At 38.6% G+C, this 17,760-nt stretch overlaps 1 protein-coding gene across 2 annotated transcripts in view; it reads left to right on the top strand.

Annotated features, from left to right (window-relative positions):
- LOC145996450 (uncharacterized) overlaps positions 1–17,760 on the top strand; it is a 68,501-nt gene that overhangs the window by 21,840 nt on the left and 28,901 nt on the right. Inside the window, exon 1 of one of the 2 annotated variants that reach the window (XM_083132938.1) lies at positions 10,485–10,587. The exons of the other annotated variant lie outside the window; for it this stretch is intronic. Coding sequence (XP_082989064.1) covers positions 10,537–10,587 — 51 coding nt within the window. The 5' untranslated portion in view covers positions 10,485–10,536. Of the gene's footprint in view, positions 1–10,484; positions 10,588–17,760 lie in introns of those variants that run through there. 2 annotated transcript variants of the gene reach the window in all.

The raw sequence follows: 17,760 nt of genomic DNA, 5'->3' as shown, positions 1-17,760 counted from the left end.
CCATATTCTTACCATCGTTACCCAGTTTCAGCAACCCGACCTCGCTGCTTTTACGATCTGGCAGGGAGAGGGGGAGAATGAATGGTCGTTCCCACTGGCCATTGACAGATGTGCCGAAACCCTGAAGAATAACTGTTTTCCTTTCCTTAGTTGAAAAAAACCTTACACATCGTCCTTTGAGATTACCAGCCTATGCACTGTGAAGCTGCATGTTTCTTCTTGTTTCCGTCGGTACATTCCTTTTGTTACAGTAAAATGGCCAACTAACATAGATTATGTAGTAAAATACCTAAAATATAAATTCTCAGCTTTGGAATCAGGATTCTGTTGTTACTGTTCTCGTACAAGAAGCTACACACTTTGTGTTATCAGGGCCTCTCCGATGGCGTAGTGGTGACGTCGTCGCCTTGTAATCAAGGGACCCAGGATTCAATACTCGGTGGAGACGTAGTGGCTCCAGTGGCGTAGCAGCCACCCCCGCAATCCCCGCAACGCGGGGGGGGGGGCGAGGTGTAGGAGCCCCACAATGCGTTCTTGAATTTTTTATATAATCGCAGAAATTCCACATATAGTGTCGCTTATAAAAAAATCGATTTACGAAACAGAAATCTGGTTCCCAGTAACATCATATACGACGTCTGCGATAACAAGCAGTGACGTATTATCTCAGCCAGAGGGGCCCCAGTAACTTGTCATATGGGTCCCCCTCCGAAATGCAGAATTAACTTACTTGCTCGCAGATGTCCATCGATAGGAAAATATCCCTCATCTCATTCCTTTGTATCTACGCAGTTTGTCGTAAACGTAGTGTAGCGTGTCAATTGTCTACAGTTATGAATCCAGTAGAAATATTCAGTTGCTCAACCAGTCTATCCTTATTTTACAATAAACATCAAAATTGTTAATTCGTAACCTTTTAGTTTTACACGTGATATTTAAAATGTAACTTCCCACCTAATATTTTCAAGGGGGGTCCCAATTCTTTTCATATTGAAATAAGAGCTGAAATGAATTTTCCATATTGTCTACACTTGTTACGTTTTACTTCAAAGGGACCGAAAACCTCAGTAAACCCATAGTAAATTATCCCTTTGCTGTAAAGACCATTATCCCATCCTCTGCCACGCAGGGTATACAACGTATGAGTTAAATGTGACCATTATTTTGTGTAATTTTGTAAGTTCATTTTTCTTACAATTTGGCATTTTGTGGACATTTCTGTCGAACTAGTTCTTCTTTTCCAACGTGTTACGATTTTTTGATCTGCAGTGTTCGAAGGGAAAATTCCTCGCTGCAAATTTCCTTGTTCGCGTTGGGGATAGAAAAAAGGAAAATTCGAGCACTGATGGTCTATTAATAAAAAGGTTCTTGTTTCATGAAAAAGTATTTAAGAAAGTATGATCACTGGTCTATCGAAAAAAGAATGGCAGCATTAAAATTATGAATAATGATGTTGAGGTCTACTAACCTGTGGCAACCTTCTTTTATTTTGTTGGGGGGGGGGGGAGGTTTCAGTCCTTCCAAGCTGCATTTCATGGAGTGACAAATTTTCAGTGAATAGAGTTCCTTCGCAGCTTTATTATCTATCACTCAAGACTAGAGTCTGCAGTTATTTCTTCGTAGCAGATTGAAATTTACCTTGTGATAGGTTACTACCGACAATCTAGATATCCGGTTCAACCCCCTTTACTGAAGGATAAGTTTGTTGCTTGAGTATATTACTCACTCAGTATTAGAAGGCTAATATGAGCGACTCTTACGTTGAATCTGCGCTACCCCACTGAGTGGATGGGATCCCACTTTAAACTATACGTCCAGTCCCGATTTGCCTTTCTGTGCATAAATTGGTCTTAAAACAAGTTTAACAAACAAACGTTTTGCTATCAGTTCACAATCATAATTGGCTGTGCTCTAATAGTTGGAGATATTGATAGATGCACGTAAAGAGTGAGGTATTTGCAAAATTTCCGGCAACTACTCTTGAAGCATCGATATATTATAAATTGTACATATATAGTCTCCCCACAATAACCAAACATTAGCAAGCAGATGGAGCACTTCCCCTTCACTTTCAAATACCATTCTGTACATAACCGCCGAACTCGGGACCTTTATTACTCAAGATTAGTCTGTCCGATACCCGGTGGAGGCAAATGGCACAGTGGTTCGGATCCCACTTTCAACTGTAGGTCCAGTCCCGATTAGACTTCCTGTGCATAAAGTGGACTTCAAACAACAAATCAATCAATCAATCAAGATTAGTCAAAAGCAGGCACGTATCAAGAAATATATTTCGGGGGGGAGAGTCCGAACCAAGTCTCAGAAATAATAATAATATAAATGATGAAATTAAAGTATTCACATTAGATTAATGACATTAATTAAATATGTAAATTAATTAATAATGTATTATTATTATTACTTGAATAGGCAAAAAGACGGTGTAAGTACAGGGATATAACAACACATATTCTTTATCTAGCTTAGGTGTAGTTAATATCGCAAAAAAATGAAATGAGAAATGAATGTCAAATAGATCAAGGATCGAATATTTATTGAATATGAATATGGTCCTATTAAATACACACACATGGCATTTAGACGATTAAGAACGTGTTATTTATGGAATCATGTCAGCCAAGACACATTTTCACCTCACTCAAGGTCAAGGATTATATGAATTCAATTGAAATTGTACCAATATCTACAATTGAATGTGAATGCGGGTTCCGTGTCATGAATCTAACCTTTACTGAACAGAGGCAGATTAAATATTTGGTTGAATCATAGAATACATTGCCGTAAATCCATTTCAGTGTTGGTGTTTTATTTTCATTTCGTATGAGCTCAAATTACCATTTTAATCCTTCGTTTTAAAAGTAATTCAAACACAAAAATGGTTATTGGGGTTCATTTTGAGTTTTTTCGACTTTATTACTACCTTCATTTGAATTTTTTTATTTTCTAAAAATTTCGGGGGGGGGGCTGTAGCTCCTTTAGCACCCCCTCTGCGTATGGCAATGCCCTCTGGATCTCCCTCCCCTAAATAGTCCTCGGCTCAAAAGTGACAGAAAAGCCAAGGTAATTCTCCGAAATTATTCATTTTGGAATGAAAAAATAGAGATTAAAGTTGATTTCCAAAAAAAAAAAAGAAGAAGAAGAAGAAAAAGAAGTATTGAAGGACAATAACAGGGAAGTTTTCCCTTTGTAAAGTCGGCTGGGCGTCTCACTGGCCTGCTGGAAACTAAGATTAGGTTCCTGGGCGTGTTTTGTGAGGTCGGATTTTTGCGGCCTTCTCTCTTCATAAAGCGGCTCTGGGGTTCACCCATTCTCAAATAAACAGGTACCATTGAAGGACGACACCCCAAGGGGCGGGGTAGGCTAAAGGAGGCTGGAGCGTGATGCTTAAAAACCAAAGGATAGAGAATGAAAGTGAAAATAAAGATTGATTGATTGATTGATTTGTGGTTTTAAGTCCACTTTATGCACAGAAAGGCTAATCGGGAGTGGACCTACAGTTTAAAGTGGGATCCGAACCACTGTGCCATGTGCCTCCAGTGGGAATAAAGAGGCAAAACAGACTAAAAGAGAGGAAAAGGAAGAGGAAAACCAACCAAAACAGACTATAATAACAGAGGAAGGGGTCGATTGAGAGAAATGAAGATAAACATTTCTCACGGTGGAGTGAGAAAAGGAACAAAGAAAAGAAACAGTACAGAACGACAAAGAGATAAAGGAAGGAAGAGAAACAAAAAGATAGGCATACAGAAAAAACTATAGAATGAGAGAATGAGAAACAGAAGCAAAAGGTAGAAAGCGAAATAGAGAACGAGCAAGTGGAGAGAGAAAGAGAAGGGCAAGAAATGAAGGAAGCTCTATATCTGAAGAGACCTAATCGTGAAAAAAATACTATGGTTTTACACACACAGAGATAAAAGAGTTATAAATAAAAGTTAGTTTTCTGTATTACAAGTTCTAGACTCTCCCAAGTATCATTCCAGCTCAAATGAGGCGAAAAAAAAGTCGCCCTAGTTTCGAGTGTAAGTGAAATTTTAAAATTTTACTCGCTAAACTGCTGGAAAAGGAACACAATTCAATTGTATTCAAATATTATGCATTACTAAGGAGGGCTTCCCAGGTAGCTTCAAGGTAACACCTTGTAATCAGAGGGCCCCGGGTTTAATAGCCGGTGAAGACACGTCTCTTCCGAAGGAGTGGTTTGGATCCCACTTGTAACTAAATATTAAGATTTCTCCAGATTTCTGACTGTGATGCACCGTAATGTCATAAGTCCTATAGGCTCGAATGTCAGTTAATGAATGAATGCTTCCTTAGTTAATGTTACCAATGTCAAGTCACTGTTCAAATTAAAGGGGATTCCAGGTAAGTGTCTCCTGTCTCATTTTCCCCAGCCTCTACATCTTCCAACCAGTAACATAAATTTTCCCCTTCGTAATTTTTCTGTTATTTTTGTGTAATTTGTCATTTAATTTTTAGGTTCATTTAACGCCGACACGTCAGTCAAAATTGTCAATTTTTACATAATCTTACATTAATTTTTGTATTAAGTCCTATTTTATGCACAGATAGGCTAATTGGGATTGGACCTACAGTTTAAAGTGGGACCCTAACCCGGGAACCCTTGATTACAAGGTGATAACGTTACCACTATGCGATCAGGGAGATAATTAATTTCAAATGAAATTCATGATTTGGAAATAAATTTATTAAAATTTTGTTACTCCACACCAAACTCACACAGAGCATTGTCGTCCTATTAAATTTTGCGCTTTACGTTTTATAATAATAATAATATGATGATGAACGTTAATTTAAATGTTTATTTTGTTATTTATTTTGAGCCTCAATAAATTAAAATGTCAGTTCTTGGGTCTCAGCGCGGCGCAAATGATTTAGTATAAGTATAATTATTGTATTAGGTAAAAACAAAAGTCAAAATGCGAAAATGGGAATCTCTGAACCACCCTCTTCCATCCTACATTTTCTTCAATTCCCATAATGATGCATATAACCTAGATATGTAAAAAAAATCGGATAGAATCACAGAGTAAGTCAACGAAGTAACTGGCTTTCTTGTTTCGGATCAGACTTGTACGAACCGACGTAATTTGTGTAAACTAAGTGAAGGCGATTCACTTCCTCGACTTCCAAGACTGTCTGTCTTGTATTTTGAAAGTAGCCACCCACTGAAGGAATGAATGCACTTCCCTGAGTTTCCAAGTTCTTTGCGCGGACAAAACATAAACCAGATGTCAAAGCAAGATAAGTTTACAAATTGCGGTGTGAAACCATCCCCCTCCCCCTCCTCCGCTCCGAGCGGCACATGACCGGTGCCGCAGATGGGAGAATACACATTCAGAGGGTTGCTTGCCCAGAAGCGACAGCAGCGACATAAGCGGAAAATCCTCGAACTTGCAGAAGGCGTGGGAACTAAATACTTGTCTTTTTTTTAATAAAATTATGTAATTTCTGTTGAAGATATTGTGCAAACGCTTAGAATTATCTATATAAATTCACGACACTAAGATGCACAATGTTGAACTTAAATGCTAAAATGGTTTTAAACTCTTCAAACGCCCCATTTAAAGCTGGTTTCAGATCCAATTAATGCTGAATTTCCAATTTTTTGTACGCTAAACTAGAATCCCAAATTGATTTTTGTATCATTACATCCCTCCGTGTATCCTTCTAGAAAAGCCTTGCAGAGTATCATCGAAATTGGAAGCATATGTTAGAAGATTTTGTCAATAGAAGGAGAAGCAGTTTTCAGCTGTTGAGAGAAACATCCAGCCGAGGCTTAATAAAATAAATTACTGCCTTGGTCAGCATATTTAGTTTTTATAAGATACTTGTATATTACACAGCAATAACGCTTTGCTGTCGTTTACAGCATGGACGTCCTCAGGATTTTTCCAGGGAGGAACAAGCCAGACATTATTTTGGATCCGGGGGGGGGGGGTGTTTCAACGAGGCATATTTCTCCCCAGCAAAGAGTTTCTACCTCAAAAACACTCCTTCAGTTTGAAGTTACCATGTTCCTGCAACATCCTTATAATAAGAATAAAATATTTTGCACGTCTCATTTCTGTGTCATTATCCATAAGATGATTGGATTTAAAAGATATTTCATATTCGGATTGGGAATGTCCATTGCAAGGGTGGAAATCTACATGTTGGACATCTTAGTATATTTTTATCTGAGTATCTGACATTAGGATTTTCCATATACTGCCACTGGATATACGAATGTTTCACATAGTAATGAAAATTACGTGGGTATCTATAATCTTGGATATTTGGATTATCCATATTGCCGTTGTGAACCTCATACACAGGTAAGTGTCATTGTTGTAATTTTTTTACACTGTTGCCACACACAAAATTTACCTCAAAATGCCGAGAGGAAATATAGCTGTAGCGAAAATTTCGCTACACACTACAAGAATTTTGTACCTTCGCTACAGCTACAAATTTTGTAGCTAGCTACAGTAGCGCGCTACTTCCGATCACTGCCTGTGCGTTTGAATTGAAGGGGTACGATTTCCCAGTCAAGCGGCGAGGTTCCACCCGCTACACGGGCATGCGTTCTAGCGTCACTACAAAGGTAATCAATCAAGTAGTTATAATAGTGATCTGTGCTGCCTGGTGTCATATATTCAAGACAAAAATTCGGAATGTCGAGGATTCGCAGCGTCGAAACGAGACATGAGGCAGAAAAACGTTATTGAGAAAAATTGTTTGCATTAATACGCTCTATACGTTATGAGACTTTGTGCCGTGACACATTGTATATATTTCATGACTCGATACGAGATAACGATTTTTTTTTTACCCCAGGTGTCCCGAGATCGATCCGGGAGGCAAATTGCACAGTGGTTAGAATTATACCTTAAACTGGATTTCCATCCAGTCCCGATTAGCTTATCTCAGCATAATTTGGACCACAAGAAAACTTCTGTCAACGTTTTGAGTCGAGATCGAGACGAGAACAAGAAAGGACACAACTCGAGACAAAAACGAGAATGAACTCACCAGTTGAAATGGAGGGGAGATGTTTAGTAGACGTTAAAATGAATAGATGACGTTTGCTCGCAATTTTCATATACGAACTTCTGGTTTGTTGTTTCATTAAATTTCGAATTAGCCTAGAACAAGGTTCAGGGTTTTATCTGTTCCGGAAATATGTTTTTATTGGGTTGGTGCGAATGAAATGTCCGGCCCAGGTGCGTCATTGCCAAAGGCCAAAAATTTCAAAACTACAATTCCTGGTTAATCAAAATAATCGCCGTCTGCAGACACACACTTTTGTCATCGCTCAGCCAACAATTGAATTCCATGGCGAAAGAAGTCTGGAGTCTGCGTCGCAAGGATCTCCTCAACGGCATGTTGCATCGCCCGATCATCAGCGAAGGTCTTCCCTGTCAGGAAGTGATCGAGATACCGGAAGAGATGGTAGTCAGTGGAAGATACGTTGGGAGAATATGCTGGATGAGGGTTTCATATTGCAACTCCTGGAGAGCCTGCACCGTCCTTTGCGCGACATGTGGGCGAGCATTGTCGTGCAACACGAGGACACCATGTCTGTGGACCATTGCTGGATGCTTGCGGAGAAGTTTGTGGTGCATTTCATGGAGTTCAGCACTGTAACAATTTGCATTGATGGTTTCACCTCGCCTGAGACATGATGGATCACACCCGCCATAGACCACCATACCAGCAACAACGCCTTCCGTGGGTGGAGAGGTGGTTTCGCAAGCCGCCCTGGACGTTGATCACGATCCAACCATTGTCCTGATCGTTTATGATTGTCATAGCAGATCCATTTTTCATCTGAAGTGACAATCCGATGCAGGAAACCATCCCAGTTATTCCTTACACTCAGAGAACTGCACACCTCCAGGCGGCGAGTCTTGTTGACCGGTGTCAAATCATGTGGTACCCATGAGTCCAACTTTTTCACTTTACCGATCGCACGGAGCCGCCGAACGACAGTGGTATGGTGTATGCCTAAGTCGTCTGCAATGGCACGAACACTTTTCCGAGGGTCCGCTTCCACGGCGTTCCTGAGGAGCTCATCCGAACATGATGTTGGTCGATGGCCACTGGGTTCATTTTGCAATGCTGTGTCACCGGAACGAAATTTGACAAACCAGCGGCGAATGGTGCGTTCATTTACCATTCCTGACCCAAATGCACTGTTAATGGTTTTGGCGGCTTGCTGAGCAGAATGTCCCAGTTTGAATTCATAAAGACAAATCACTCGCAATTGTGTGTTCTCCATGGTGCACTTTCAGATGACCCTGTTCATCAACACACTGCCTCCTGACTGTCTGGGTGCTCCAGCCTGTTTGCTGGACGTATACAGAGTTTATGACGTTAGACCCGTGACCTCAGTCAATCCCTGTGTTGTGTTGTTGAGGTGAGTTTCCCACCAGACGTCAAAGCGGACATTTCATTCGCACCAACCCAATAAAACCTGTTAAAGAAACATATCTTTCAAATAACCATAATATTCTAAAGAAATAAAAATATTTATTTTGCAGACAAAAGCAGGAAATTCGTATGTGTTGTTCTAAAAATGAAATTTCTTATGTCTGTGGTGTGGACCTCGAATTTTGTAGGCCCCCATGAATGAAAAACGTACTTGTGCCACTGACACAGTCTCTTGTGGGACGATGCAGGTGCGGAGGTTGTTAGCAGCTTGTTTGACATTTTGTTTCAATTCTTGAAGCTCTCAGAGCTTAAAACAAAGAGTATAAACGTGGTGATGCACAATTTGCTTGGTAGTACTATGACAATAAAATTAATACATTGTCATAACAACATTTGAAAATGGTTAGGCTAAGTTCAAAGTTCCACATTTGTGCAATATTTATAATAATTTAGTCATAACAGTTATTTTTGACTGGCAATATGAAAAACAAATATCTTCAATCATATGTGTTCTTTCAGACAAGAAAGATATGATACATTCAAATTTATAATTAAATTTATTGAAATTGTGTACATTTGTATTGGCATCAAGGTTTATATACAAAGGTCAACTCTTTAAAATTGTTCAATGTATAATATGATGTCATACTTGGTATTTTGTATCAACATTCAAAAAATGGTAATTGTAATCATTAGATAAGTATATTGTGATATACATAGTAAAATAGCTATAACAGAGCAAATATGTACATTTACTACACAAGCATTCAAGCTGTTAAGCACTTATGGGCAAAAATATAAAACAAAAACAATTGAAGATTGCACATACTAAAAAATTTGGCTTGAACTAGTTGTCTGTGACTTGAGAAAAAAAGAGGGGAGCTGAAGATGGAACAAGGATAAGGACAGATATAGCAATATGGGATGGTGATATATTTCTACAATAATTGTTGCTTTTAAAGCATTAAACTTGGCAATGATATAATAACTTGGATGTTTAAGTTATATAGAAGCCTTTTATGACTTGAATGAACTTTGATCATGATATAATCTGATAAAGATTCGAAAGTTGTGGAATGACACTGATATGTATAAAAGAGGGCATGTTGAATTTGAAGCAGTGAATAGGTATCTGTTTTCATCTTCCTTAACGGGCAGGCTTGTAAAAGTGACAGTTCCTCAAATGAGTGCTTGGAGGAAGGTTGCATAGAGTGACACTTATATGTTCTACGTTTGGATGTGATTTGGTCAGATGATGAATTTTGAAAACTGAAGCTCAGAATTGTGGATACAAAGACTTGCTTTATCCCGGAATGAGATAACAAAGAGATATTTTCTTCTTATGTATAGCATTGTTATAAATGCTCTTGTAATTTTTGTTGTTTCTAGTTTTTTATCAATATTATAATTATAAAAATATTTATTATTGTTTGAACATAAACACTATTCATCAGCATATGTAAATTGAAATTTCCTTTTCAATATAGCACCATAGCTACCTATTGTGCTGATACTGAGTTTGAATTATACTGACTGACATGGTTAAACATCATATGCATTCCGCTCTACATTCACCACATGTGCAACATCCGCGCATCGAGCAACATTGCATTCGTACCTTTTTAGTGTTCATTAACATTAATCTTTTCAACGTACTCACGCTCTCGTAGAATTGGTCGACATGAAAATGTGATGGAATCCTAGATACACATTATTGAATTATGTCCATTCATACAAGTCCGGAAAGAGGATATGGAAAACACTCCTAGCGGACAAAAATGTCAGTGCTGATAACGTAAATCAGCATGGTCTTGGTAACACTGTTATGAAAATGTTGCACAACACCGCCGAATGAAAAATGGCCGATTTTTCTAGGAGAGTGTCGTTGTAGTTGGCCTCACAGGATGTTGTGACAGCTTTAAGGAAACTGATAAATATCTTGACAAATTCCCATACTTGCAAAAAATATATTATTAAAGCGGAAGTGTGAAAAAACGTCAAAATATGAACGTATCACTTTATATCTTGTACGTTTGAGCCTCACTCAGTTTGTGACAAACTTGCAAGAATATACTAGTAAATATGAAGATACTTCCTCTCGCAGCAGCTGTCTTTGCTATCTTCATCAGCCAAGTAAGTTATTTGACTAAACCTAATAGATGCACCCAAGATTCATCCTTAAAATACTTTACTTTTATCACTGTTTTTGCGTTTTCCCATCTCATTATTGGCGGGATCTAATTATACGTTAAACCTGTCCATATACGATATGGTAGCACACAAATGTCCAGGATACAGCTGATGGATGTCGTCTGGATATTAGTGCCAAAATTATGGATATCCCACAGATAACCTGAAACCGTCAGTAGATATTCATTTGTCCGTACAGTGGATATCCCTAGAAAATCCAGGAAGGATAAGTTTTCTACATTCTGTGGATCGTTTTTGAACATTCTATTGCTACATATTGTTGCACCCAAGGCGGGATTGTGGTTCCCCCGCCTGTACTATACCAAGCACCGACATTTTATGTTCGTCATTCGATATTTTCTTCTTAATCATATGCCATGGTTTCAGGCACGTATCCAGGAATTCCTTTCGGGGGGGGCTGAACACATTTGTTTAGGGGTATAGATAGAACCTCACAATTATATGTTTAAGGTCAGTGGTGGCAATTTGGTTCCAAAACCGGTGGGTGGGGAGGGGGTGCAAGGAAAGTTTACTTTCTCTTGTTAGACAAGGCTTAGCATTAAGAGGCCATAGTATTGAGGCAAAAAAATGGGAAGTAACTATCCCCTAAATCGTCACCACTGTTTAAGCCTGTGATTTTAATCTGAACGTGAAATCGGAACATTTTTTACCACTCGACTCCTCAGTTTCCATTGACCTTGTCTGCCGGAACCATCTTAGTATTTATGTTCGTCCATTTCTTCTCATCAGGCATCGAAACATCTGTGTACCAGGTAACCAAAAGTGTTTTTACGAAGCACGGGATGGATAATCAATCCACTCGACAACACGAGATTCAAACTGTGTGCTCCGAACTGGACGCAGACAGTTCTCGAATATTTCTCTGATTCGAACCTGAACACCACTAATGTGTCTTGTCCTCCCATGTTTGCAGCTCTTTTAAAAGCCGAAACCCACCAAATTGTTCATATTCAGGCCTAAACACTCGCAAGTGTTCAAAATTGTATGTCACAGCTTCCGCAGTCTTGTCATATATCGGCACGAAACAAAGGAAGTCTTCTATAGAATACAGCTGGATCGCGAAACAATTATTGCGCAGTGAAAACCCTTCCGTTCCCAACACACCTAATGTTTCTTCTCCCAATATGATCAAATGTTTCATCATTTAGGTATCTCCAGTGACGTGCCCAAGGGAGGGTTGGTGGTGTCATAACCCCATTTGACACAGTCCTTAAAAAAATAACGTCAAAAACAGGAAAATATGGCAAAATGAGGACTGACCACCAAAAATAGAATGCGTAACCCCTCTCCCTGCCGAAAATCGTTGGCACGCCACTCTTTATCTCGGACACATTTTTAAAAATCAACTCACCAGAAGTTTTTATAATTTCGTATTAGACACTGAAGTAAAGCACCTTTAAATCGATCAAATAAATCATGAACAAGTCCTTGAATTGAACGCTTAAAAGGAAATGTCAGAGAGAACGCCATTTTTCTCATTGGATCCAAGGTTCGGTCAAAGAATTTATATTTAGGAATGGTTCTAATTAACGCGTATTTATATCCTCATTATATTCTAGAACGTTGCGCAGATAAACGATTTATAAATATTGCCAGTGGTTCGACTCCTCTTATTCAAGAACATTCCATTTCGCGCCTTCCAGAGATTAAAAATTACAACGAATCGCTCTACGTGTGGCGATACCTTTGCTGTGCAGCTTCCAAATGCTGACAAGTCTCTACATAGTGCTCAAGTTTGCTGCAACAATACTGAAAGCTCAGGAAAAATTTACGTGCAATATTATCAACAACATGGTTATAGAACATTCTCCGTCTTGCCTTGATAAGTATTTCTCTCCGTAAATTATCGTCATATTATTCAAGAAGCCAAATCTTAATTTTATCTAATGTAAACAGAAATATTTCCTGAAGGTGTGTGTGGGGGGCAGCCTCGAGCCCACTGATTCCCACCTTGGATACGCGCTATTAACAATAACAGGGTTCTAGAACATTCTTCGTCTTGCCTCGATAATTGTATCTCCTTAAATTATCGTCACATTATTCAAGAAAACAAGAACCTAATTTTATCTAGTGTAAACTGAAAAATTTATTTTCCTAGGGAGGGGGGCTCGAGCCACCTGATCCCCACCTTGGATACGCGCTAGTAACAATAACAGGATTATAGAACACTCTCCGTCTTTTCTGGATAATTATTTCTCTCAAATTATCATCACGTTATTCAATCCTAATTTTATGTAGTGTGAACAGGAAAAAATCCTAAAGGGGGGGAGGGGCTCGAGCCCCTGATTTCCACCTTGGATACGCACTATTAACAATAACAAGTATACCGAACATTCCCCGTATTGCCTCGATAATTATTTATCCCCTTAAATTATCGTCACATTATCTTATTTCACACCACAAGAAACCAAAAACCTCATTTTATCTAGTGTAAACCGAAAACTTTCGGGGGGGGCTTGAGCCCCCTAAGCCCCCTCCTTGGATACGTGCCTGCATGGTTTGTGATATTTTAGTGTCCGGATGGTCGAAATTTCGGCCACTAAATGTATACGCGCTGAGGACGGATGGTCGATATTTCAACAAGCAGCGCGCGGGAATAATTAATGCGCCATTTTTTGAAAAACTACACATGGTATTTCAGATCTCATTTTTATCTTTAGTATGCATATGAAGGTATGACATACTCGAATTACAAAACAATATATCCATTGTTGCTACTATTAACAAGCGAAGTTTGTAAAAGTCCTTATTTTCTTAGTTTGCCTTCGTTACCGTCGTATTATTATGGGATAGATTTATAAAAGTGGCTATAACTTCTAAAATACTGCACCTTTTTGTAAATTGTACATTTTACAAGGAAGAATTGAGTAAAAGGCAACATTTTAAGCAACTTTCGACAATTAAGAATTCAGAAGGGACGCGGGGCAAAGGCCCGATTGTCGAAACTTGCCCCGACCATGTGTTAGCACACGGCAGCAATTAACGCTACATTTCTTGAAATCTATACACTATTTCAGTTCTGTCTTTTTTGTTCATTAGTTAATTCTAAAGGTATTATATACTCGAATTACAAAACAATACGTACATTGTTACTATTATTAACAAGCGCCGTTCGAAAAGCCCTTTTGTTACTTTGGATAAATTGAGATAAAAGGCTGTAACTTCTCAACGACTGGATTTTTTGAACAATTTAAATTATAAATGCAAGAATGATCAAAAAGCAACATTTTAAGTAACATCCGACAATTAAGGGTCCAGAGGGGAAACTGGATCAAAGGTATAAAGTTCGAAATTTTCCGTAATTACGTAAAATTTTCCGAGCCTCGTAATATTTTTTTTTCTTCCCAAAGTTGCGGCACGAGCATTACATATCTTCATAGAGTGGTCTTTTGTAGTGCTTCCCTCCAAATTTGATCCACCCAGCGTCCATAAGCCCGATGCTAGAAGCAAAATTCCGCACAGTGTTCCGAAGCTGGCAACACTGCTGCCTTACATAATGTTATAATTTTATACTCAAGAAGTATCAGTCTGATTTCAACGAAACTTTGCACGGTTGTAGGAATGTACTACCACTACATAAATTTTTTTTCTTTCACTTCGATCTATTGAGGGAGGGCACAGGGCACAATAAAAAAAAAATCAACTTTCTTCTTCCTTTAACATTAATTATTGAGAGGCAGAATGTATAAATTTTACCTCCGCTAGAAGACCTAGACCTATCTCAATGACGTGCGGTGACGTCTACACTTGCGGTAGCAATTAGTGGCAATCGTTGGAAAAGTTAAAGTAGGGTGATAATTTGGCCAGTATGATATCATGATCGACTGTTGGAATGCCTTGCTGTAGTCCTGACTACCAGTATGGTAAGATATGTTAATCATTACAGACCGAATATCTTACCAGTGCTGTATTTAGATTTAGATATTGACAATCAAGATTCTTGAAACCTCACAAAGAAATTACTTGAGGTTTGTATTTACGAGCTTTTAGAGAATAAGACATGTATAGAGATAGGTAGCTATTCACCGGATGTTTACATTTCTGTGCTTCCTTTGGAGCTGGCGGGGACTGCACTTCCGGTTTTTAAAAGAATAACATTGAATTCAAAGGTGTAAAGGCAATGTCTTCAGAAAAGGCGACAATATTTGTGTGGCTTTTGGTTTCAACATGAGATAGGGAACAAACAATTGTTCTCAGGTATCTATGCATCGTTTTCAGACAGACCCGATACGGAAAGATCAGTGGACTTTGGCAGTAAAGGGAAAAGATTGGACACAAACACGAGGGAGTAGGTCGGCACTTCATCAAATCAAATTAAAATATTTTACGTGTTTCGAAAATTATAATTGTCTAACGCACACGTGTTGATTAAATTTAAAAGTTGGAATTATTTATAATCATTAATCATATTATATATAACGCATTTGCCTTTTGGTTGTTGATAAGCGCTCTCTGCGTGGGCGTCGGTAGATCAGTCAACCCCTTCTCCTCCACCTCTGGAAATTGGCATTCTTCATTTCAAGTTGCAAAACAGCAGGAAGTTTGTTATTTTTATTGTTAATAACAGAAATAAAGCTCACTTGGTTAGTATTCGAACAGAGTAATCAATGTAAAATATGCATTAGATCCAAAACAATGAGTGAAAAATACAGGAACCAGGATATTTTTTCATATTCTACCATTTAATTCAAAGAATACATGGTTCCATAGTTTTCAGAATTCGAAAAATTATAATTTTAGATGAGGTCACACAATATAAACTTTGTGAGTATTTTTTCTAACTTCTAAAGTCCTTTCTTGAACGACGCTTGCAAAAGTTAATAACAAAATAGAATGACTGTTCATTTCAGTGTAGTAACTATGAAATGTAAAAGTATTAAAGGAAAATAGTTGTGCTGGATATTCACTCGGCTTGTGAATCGAATAGCATGATAATACATAATAAACAACAACAATAATAATAAAATTCGAATAAAATGTATTTAATTATGTATATGTATATTATTAGTGTATAACAATAATTTTAACCGTAGTAATTGATATTATTTATTTTACTGTTGTAATTTAAGTATTTCAATGTTTATAATTAGTGTAAGCTTCATTTCAACCTGGAAAAGTCTTTTCAAAGTCAAATCAACTGATGGTAGAAGATCAGCCTTGCCTTGGAAAATATTAGTATTGTCCCTTATAATCTGCATCCAAAGGATCCGGGAAATTGCCACTCTTTTCTAGGTACCTTTGTTTCTCTATATCACGCAAACATTTCAATTGATCCATTTTGTTTCCGATCTTTTATAAGAAAATAAGCCCGGTGACGATCCACATTCCACTTGTTTACATTGGAAAATTCGCCAAACCGGAAGTTCTTTCCCCGCCATCAATAATCGAATTGTCTGATCGATCATTTTTTGTTTACTCAGGAACAACCCCATACATATATGTATTTCGGGACGAGAATGAGAGGAATGATTATAAATCGAGGCCGAGTGCCAAGACTATATGAATGACCCTTTTTTAGCTGTCACCCGCTATGTCCCATGAAAATGTAGTGTTAGTCTTGGACATGGGCGCACTGGCATGTCCAAGGGGAATTAGTGGGGTCATAACCCCCCTTCCTTTGGCCCAGTATTCATAATAATGAACGTAAAGGCAGAAAAAGATGGCAAAATGGGGGCTGACTACTAAAGAAAGTATACGTAACCCTCCCTTTTCGAAAATCCTGAGCACGTCACTTCATGGGCGTAACTTTAGAGGGACCCACGAAATTTTCAGGTTAATTAAATTTTATGTTAAGGACCTGAAGTTCATGTTCTGCCCCCTCAAACTTAGGCCCAGGACTGCACTGATGACCGTAGATACTTCCAGGAATTATCACTTAATTTTAAACGTAAAAGTACACAGTTATGCGAAAATTATATTAAATAAATTTCAAGAGTAAAAAAAAAAAAAAAATGCTGGTGCGGACGCTACTTCTCTGACTGCAACGCATATTAAACCTCCTTCTGTATGAGAACTTGTTCGTGTCGCTGACTGCGAAGTTCAAATAAAAGTCGGGCAACACAACTTTTGTTACTTTTAAAAACAACTTTCTATAGACTGCTGGGTGAAAATTAATGGAAAATAGATTGCAAGTATCCCGGTACCCACGAACTGCCTTTAGCCGAAAAAATGCCATTATGGCAAATATGTACGAGTTAGTTATGTTATATGTCCTAGTTAGTTCATATTGATTTTCATGTTCGTGAGTGTGTATTCTTATCAGATTATAACATGATCGACCTACTCCGATAGCTGTGTCATACTCCTCTGCACAAATTTCGTTGTTGTGGAAAGTACAGCGTGTGTGGGGGCAACGCTCCACACTTTCTTGATCCGATCGTGAGTGGGGGTGATGTGATCAACATCACGCCCCTGACCGCCTTTACCCCACAGGGTTTCCCCCAAGTACCCATGTCATTCGACGCTGGGTGGGCGCAGGGGTCGCTTCCAACGTTAGAAAAGTTACCGGATTTGTTCAAAGAATGTTTGCGGAAAAAATTCCAAATGTGAAGGTCCCGCACCGGAAAGCTGTGCAAAACCTCATTGCGAAATTTCGTGAAACGGACAATGTTGCAGACGTTCCTCGACGTGGTCTACCCTCAGAACCTCAGGAAAGACAGTGGCGGATATCAACGAGATGATACAGAGGAGTCCAAGGAAATCTGTTAGACGATTATCGCAGAAGGCTAATGTGGCACAAAGAGCACAGTGCACGACATTCTGCGCATAAACTTGAAACATTTTCCATACAAAGTATCCGTAGTGCAACAGTTAAAAGAGGCGGATCATAGGGCCCGATTTGATTACTGAATTTGGTTTCAGACCTTTGTTCGTAATGCTAGTGAGTGAGGACATTCTTGATGTAACCTTCTTTACTGATGAGGCATGGTTCCATCTTTCAGTATACGTGAACATTCAGAACACCCGTGTCTAGCACTGAAAACCCCCACGAGTGGAAGGAAATGCCTACGCGATCAGAAGATCGGGGTATGGTGTGCCTTGAGTCGACAGCGTGTTATTGAGCCAATTTTCTTCAACCACACCATCAACGCAGAA

This window comes from Lepisma saccharinum, chromosome 12, assembly GCF_977018435.1.
Source record: "Lepisma saccharinum chromosome 12, izLepSacc3.1, whole genome shotgun sequence".
Classification (NCBI taxonomy): Eukaryota; Metazoa; Arthropoda; class Insecta; order Zygentoma; family Lepismatidae; genus Lepisma; species Lepisma saccharinum.
The sequence above is the reverse complement of the archived record's forward strand: the minus strand, read 5'-3'. Positions and strand labels throughout refer to the sequence as shown.